Genomic DNA, 7,081 nt, shown 5'->3' with positions numbered 1-7,081 from the left:
CGCCGCGCCATTACGGAGATATGGCCGTTCAAAGTTTCAATGGTTTTCCATAGACTTAAGCTTTAAAGCGTTTCATCCAGGTCACCAGTAGCAAACAATGGAGCGCACTCTGCTGGACAAACTAAGTAATTGCACAATTTAGAAGCATTTCATCTGCGTTATATGTTCTGTTAAAAAAATTTTCACATCCGCGGTATATTCGCCGATACCGATATATCTGTGACAGGCTCATATCGGCCGATAATATCGGCAAAACGATATATCGGGCAGGCTCTAGTGATTGCTTTGTCATGTATTGCAGTTGTGTTTTGAACTGCGATATGACATTTCATTTGACATAAAATGTCTCATGTTGCTAATGGAAATAATTTTAAAGTTTTGTTCATACTCAGAGTGTTGGTTCTTGTAAAGAGAAGTTACATGCTCAAAGGGAAATTCCTACAAATGCATATTCAATAAGGTCAGGTGCAAAAATAACTGCGTCCACGCCTTTTCAGCGCTAATTCTTCACTGCGCGTCTTTAGTTAATCCTGACAGTACTATTTTAACGCCAAAAGACGGTTTGCGCTGGCACAAGCTGTTAGTAAATCTACCCCGTTATGTTTTAGACGTTTCATCTGCTCACCAAGGCTGCATTTATTTATTTATCAAAATAGTAAAAGTAGTAATATTGTGAAATATTACATTTTGAAATAACTATTTTGATGCTTAATATTTTGTGGAAACATTGTCAGGATTATTTGATGAATAGAAACATTGTAACATTATAAATGATTTTACTGTCTCTTTTAATCAATTTAATGCATGTACTGTATGCTGAATAAAAAAGTATTAATTTCTAATAAACACACAAACATTTGAATGGTAGCATATCATGGCTTCTGCATAAATATGAAGCAGCACAACTGTTTTCAACATTGATAATAATCAGAAATGTTTCTTGAGCAGCAAATCAGCATATTAGAATGATTTATGAAGGATCATGTGACACTGAAGACTGCAGTAATGATGCTGAAAATTCAGTGCTTCATCACAGAAATCAATTACAATTTGACAGATATTCACAGAGAAAACAGCTGTTTTAAATTGTAATATCACAGTCCTTAGTGGACCTGTTCTCAGGCTGCAAAATCACAACATTTCAGTTCCAAGCGGAGGCTTTATTTGAAGAGCGAGTTTGCGGTGGTCTGTCTGCAGCTGCGTGAGGAGACGTCGCTTTAGATGTCCGATAAAAACAGAGCGGTGTTTATTGAATGTTTGTGTTCGAATTGGTTTCACAGCACACGTCTCGTCAATTCGGTTTATTCTCTACAAGCGAGAGAGGGCTAATGTCATTACTGGAAACCCTGGGCTAAACGCGCCGAGCTGCCCGCAACTGTGTTCTGTTGTGTTTTTTTCCTCTTCCATCTTTCTTCCTGCAGCTGGGGGACACGCAGATCAATACTTCTCCAGCGTAAGGATCCGCCACTGAAATTTTCATTTGTTACAAATCGGCCCCAAACAGCCGGGAGGGCCCGCTGTCGCCCCGCATTAGGGAGAGCGGGAGCTACTAAAGCACTCGCCCGGGGTCACACGCGACAATAGGCAACTCCGTGCCAGCTCCCATTAGCGCACGCACAAATCCATGGCCCAAAAATTTCCGCTGAAATTACCATCTTTGGTATCCTTGTAGCAGGCTGTCAGCTGGGGAAGTGTGGTGGAGATATCTGAGCTGTCAGTGTGGCTGATACTCAGCTGGCCCTTCTGCCCTGCAGCCGCTAACTATTGCACTCCTCTCAGAGTCGCATCTGTGCACAGCAAACTTCACGTTTCACTCTCCGGGCCCGAAATGGCACCAAAGTCACCCAAAAACACCCAACGAGATTTGTTTGTATAAACGGGTTATGCATATTAATATGGCACCACACACCCAGTGCTAATTCCAATATGAATGCATTTGTAATATTTAGCGGCGTTTAGGCTAAATAAGCAGATGGTCGCTGTAGCCATGGCTGCGTCTCGTTGACTTGAGAAGATCACAGAGTTTGGGTGATGAGTCCTTAAACAGGTCTATACAAACACGGCCTTCATACATTTTTATATATATATATATATATATATATAATAAACACGCCTTCTGTAGCCTTTGATAACACATTCAGAAACTGCTTAATTACCTGGCACAAATAATCTGATAACAATATAACAAGAGGTGTGAAAACTAACAGCTTGCCAAACCTGTTAATTGTGGCTGATACTCAGCTGGCCCTTCTGCCCTGCAGCCGCTAACTATTGCACTCCTCTCAGAGTCGCATCTGTGCACAGCAAACTTCACGTTTCACTCTCCGGGCCCGAAATGGCACCAAAGTCACCCAAAAACACCCAACGAGATTTGTTTGTATAAACGGGTTATGCATATTAATATGGCACCACACACCCAGTGCTAATTCCAATATGAATGCATTTGTAATATTTAGCGGCGTTTAGGCTAAATAAGCAGATGGTCGCTGTAGCCATGGCTGCGTCTCGTTGACTTGAGAAGATCACAGAGTTTGGGTGATGAGTCCTTAAACAGGTCTATACAAACACGGCCTTCATACATTTTTATATATATATATATATATATATATAATAAACACGCCTTCTGTAGCCTTTGATAACACATTCAGAAACTGCTTAATTACCTGGCACAAATAATCTGATAACAATATAACAAGAGGTGTGAAAACTAACAGCTTGCCAAACCTGTTAATGGACGGTAAGTTACTGGCCATAAATATTTTTTAACTGGCCAAAAAAAAAAAAAAAACACAACACAACACAGGCAGAACATATTGGGAAAACATTTTTTAAACAAAATTTATGATTATTAATCAAATTAAAAAAAATTAAAGAAATATCACTATAATACTTCTGAACTCTAAAGTATTATAACTCTAAATTATTATTATTATTTTAAATAACAACAGTACTATTTATTTATTTATTTTCTCAGAAAACCGCTGGGACACTTTTCTTTTCAAATGCTTCTCTTTTGTAGACACCAGATTTATAAACTTGGAAAGATGTTTGGCATATAATGGCTCAACCATTCAGAACTTAGAGTCTGAGCTATGCATTTCAATGTACATAAAAGAACAATAACAGCATAAACAACAAAACAAGTCCTTACCTCTGACGATGAGTCCAGCAAAGTTGGAGACTCCAGATCCTCTCTCTGATTGGGTGACGCAGCGGTACAGATCTTGGTCCTGACTGGTCACTTCTCTCAGTCGGAAAGAGGCCGCAAACTTCCTGTGGTTGATGTTTTTCTTCTCCGCCACTGGAATGTCCTCTCCGTTACGCCGCTGTATGTGACAACACCAGAGACGAAAAAGTAAATATCTGCAGGTCTAACTGATTGAATCCAGTCGTGTTCCATGTTTCGTGCTTGAAGGGTTTTGTCATTTTCAGAGGAAATGAAATCTGCCGACTAGACACTTTCTGGTAGTTACTTTACAGATCAGTGTTGTTCAGGTATAGGAGGCAAAAAATGGATGAGAAAACAATCCACAGTACAAAAATAAAACAAAATCAAATGGAAATGACCTGTGATTGAGCTGCTTTTGAATGAGCATTATGCTTAAATGAAGTCTGTGGTGTTTCCTCAGGATATGTAGCCATTATTAGCCATAGCTGAACAACAGTGATATGTGTCCCTGGAGCACAAAAGCAGTCTTAAGTCGCTGGGGTATATTTGTAGCAATAGCCAACAATACATTGTATGGGTCAAAATTATACATTTTTCTTTTATGCCAAAAATCATTAGGATATTAAGTAAAGATCATGTTCCATGAAGATATTTTGTAAATTTCCTAGCGTAAATATATCAAAACTTAATATGCATTGCTAAGAACTTATATTTACTTATATCGATTTTCTCAATATTTTGATTTTTTTGCACCCTCAGATTCCAGATCTTCAAATAGTTGTGTCTCAGCCAAATATTGTCCAATCCTAACAAACCATACATCAATGGAAAGATTATTTATTCAGCTTTCAGATGATGTATAAATCTCAATTTCAAAAAATTGACCCTTATAACTGATTTTGTGGTACAGGTCATATGAAACAGTACTACTGCTTTCTTAGTTGTGGTGGTACACAGTAAATGCTGTTCCACGTGCCTTTCATCTGGAAACTGAACATGAATTTATGAAATAATTCAAACTCAGAGAAGGGTCTTCATTTCAAAAGGCCACATGCTTGTGACATGAGTAGATGATAAAGATATAGTTCTAAAAATCGTTCTTCTCAATATTAAAGGGGTCATATAATGCTGCTAAAAAGAACATTATTTTGTGTATTTGGTGTAATGAAATGAGTTTATGCGGTTTAAGGTTCAAAAAACATTATTTTCCACATACTGTACATTATTGTTTCTTCTCTATGCACCGCCTTTCTGAAACACGTAATACACAAAATAATGTTCTTTTTAGCAGCATCATATGACCCCTTTAAAGAATAGCAGAGTCCACACCACAGCTATAACGATAAAGGCACAGAGAAACGATATAGTTGGAATCACATTTTTTTTCCGGCTGATGAACGATACAAACATTGACAGCCAATCAGAATCAATCCTGCTATAATGAGCTCGAGAATTTAAAGCGGCAGATGAGCGTGCGCTTAGAATAAACAGACAATATCGGATGCTAATATTGTTATCTTTATAGTTATCGTTCTTGGTGTGAACGGGGCTTTAGGCTTGATCAGATGCTCCTGAGCGGTGAAGCTCCAGTAATATGCCTGAGTGAAGCTGTGACGGACGGCGGTCAGTGTGACAGGCCATCATCATTCATTAGCCTCTTTAACACTGCCGTCTCCTACTAGTCAGAAGACACCAGCACGTGCTTGCTTTCTTCATTTTTCCCCCTCCTCGTGGATCAGAGCAGAAAAGGTCACTTCTCCTATACACTTTACCACTTCTCGTTCAGTCCTCCTCTGCGTCTCCATACCGATACCTTGACTTCGGTACCACGCGCTGCGCATACGTGCTGCGTCATCCGCCGGAACTGCTTCAGTGTATGACAGTCAGCGGAAGTGAGAGAAAAGTGTTTATTACGTTTGAAATATGGATATGTTTCTTTAAAAAACACATGGATTCGCAACAGGAGGCCTTTATTCACCCCCCGGAGCAGTGTGAGGCTTGTTTTATTATGAATGCGTGAGCTTTATTTGACGACTTGTGGACTATTCAACTGCAACACCAGCTGACTGCAATGATAGAGCTTGGAATAGCCAGGACAATTTTTAATATAACTCTGACTGGATTCGTCTGAAAGAAGAAAGTCATATACACCTAGGATGCTTCGAGAGTGAGTAAAACACAAGCTAATTTTCATTTTTGAGTGAACTAACCCTTTAAGTACACTTTTTAAAAAAGTGCACATTGTGTTAAATTGAACGCTTTTACACTAAAGTACATTTTAAATCATGTTTTAATAATATGCTCACAACATACTAAAGCACATGTAAAGTACTTGATTAAATTTTAACTGCTGTGTTAAATTAAATTTTACGTTAATATAGAATTAGACAATAAAGCAGACTTTGACTTTGACTTTGACATTTTAAATGTACTTAATTGCAACTTCAACAAATGTGTAATTACAAATACTGAAATAAATGACATACAAGTTTCAATAGAAATTACATTAGTATTTTTTTTTGTTTATCACAAACTTTTGTCAGTACATTTAGCAGTTCACTTTAACAATATTTCAAAGATGACAGAAATAATTATGAAATTACATATAAAAATGTACTGAAGTGCTACTTAAGTGGGTCAAAAACACTCTAAAGTTCCACTAATTGGATTTAATATAAATCTAAGTATTTTTTATAAAATTTATATTTATATACATTGCATTCAGTTTGCAATTAAAGGGAAATAAGAAGATATTTTGAAGAATGCAGGTAACCAAAAAGTTTATGATTCCCATTGACTTCCATTGTGTGGAAAAAAATAAATAAATACTAATTAAATGGTGACCAGAAACCAAATGTTTGGTTACCAACATTCTTCATTATATCTTCATTTGTTTTCAACAGAAGAAAGAAACTCATAAAGGTTTGGAAACAACAGCAAATGATGACAGAATTTTCATTTTTGGGTGAACTATCCCTTTAAGTATATTCTTTTAAAGTATATTATTTCCAAAATGAGTATGATTTTAAAGTATGTTAAACTGTACTTCTTTTTTTTTTTTTTACAAGGGTAGTTATTATAACAAAACAAGCAGACATACCTACTTCTAAAAGGGAAGACAAAACAGTCCCTATATAATTTTGTGTTGATGTGAAAGATTAAAAAATGAACTGCAGTGTGAATTTTACAGGCAATAATATCATATTTTACAGTAAGAGTAAATGCAGCAGAAGCTGGACGTGTGCTGGTTTAGTACAGGGGTGTGTGTGTGTGTGTGTGCGCGTGTGTAAGTCCCACCTGCAGCCAGAGTTTGTGTGTGTGTGAGTGTGCGTGTGCGAGTGAGCATGTGCGAGTGTGTGTGTGTGTGTGTAAGTGTGCGTGAGCGTGTGCGAGTGTGTGTGTGTGTGTGAGTGTGCGTGAGCGTGTGCGAGTGTGTGTGTGTGTGTAAGTGTGCGTGAGCGTGTGCGAGTGTGTGTGTGTGGTGTGTGTGTGTGTGTGTGTGTGTGTGTGTGTGTGTGTGTGTGTGTGTGTGTGTGTGTGTGTGTGTGTGCATGAGTGCGTGTGTAAGTGTGCGTGTGCGAGTGAGCGTGTGCGAGTGTGTGAGTGTGTGTGAGTGAGTGTGTGTGTATGAGTGAGTGTGTGTTTTGCGTGAGTGAGAGTGTGTGTGTGTGTGTATGAGAGTGTGTTTTGCGTGAGTGTGTGTGTGTATGAGAGAGTGTGTGTTTTGCATGTGTGAGTGTGTATGAGTGAGTGTGTGTTTTGCGTGAGTGTGAGTGAGTGTGTGTTTTGCATGTGTGAGTGTGTATGAGTGAGTGTGTGTTTTGCGTGAGTGTGAGTGAGAGTGTGTGTGTGTGTGTGTGTGTTTTGCATGTGTGAGAGTGTGTGTGTGTGTGTGTGTTTTGCATGTGTGAG

At 38.4% G+C, this 7,081-nt stretch overlaps 1 protein-coding gene across 1 annotated transcript in view; it reads right to left on the bottom strand.

The window, feature by feature from the left end:
• LOC107740530 (receptor-type tyrosine-protein phosphatase kappa-like) overlaps positions 1-7,081 on the bottom strand; it is a 142,709-nt gene that overhangs the window by 54,862 nt on the left and 80,766 nt on the right. Inside the window, exon 7 of the mRNA XM_016552979.1 lies at positions 3,152-3,326. Within this exon, the coding sequence (XP_016408465.1) occupies positions 3,152-3,326 (175 nt within the window). The remainder of the gene's footprint in view (positions 1-3,151; positions 3,327-7,081) is intronic.

Source organism: Sinocyclocheilus rhinocerous, unplaced genomic scaffold, assembly GCF_001515625.1.
Source record: "Sinocyclocheilus rhinocerous isolate Xijiao unplaced genomic scaffold, SAMN03320098_v1.1 scaffold1246, whole genome shotgun sequence".
NCBI classification, from domain to species: domain Eukaryota; kingdom Metazoa; phylum Chordata; class Actinopteri; order Cypriniformes; family Cyprinidae; genus Sinocyclocheilus; species Sinocyclocheilus rhinocerous.
This window is presented reverse-complemented; position numbering and strand designations above follow the sequence as displayed.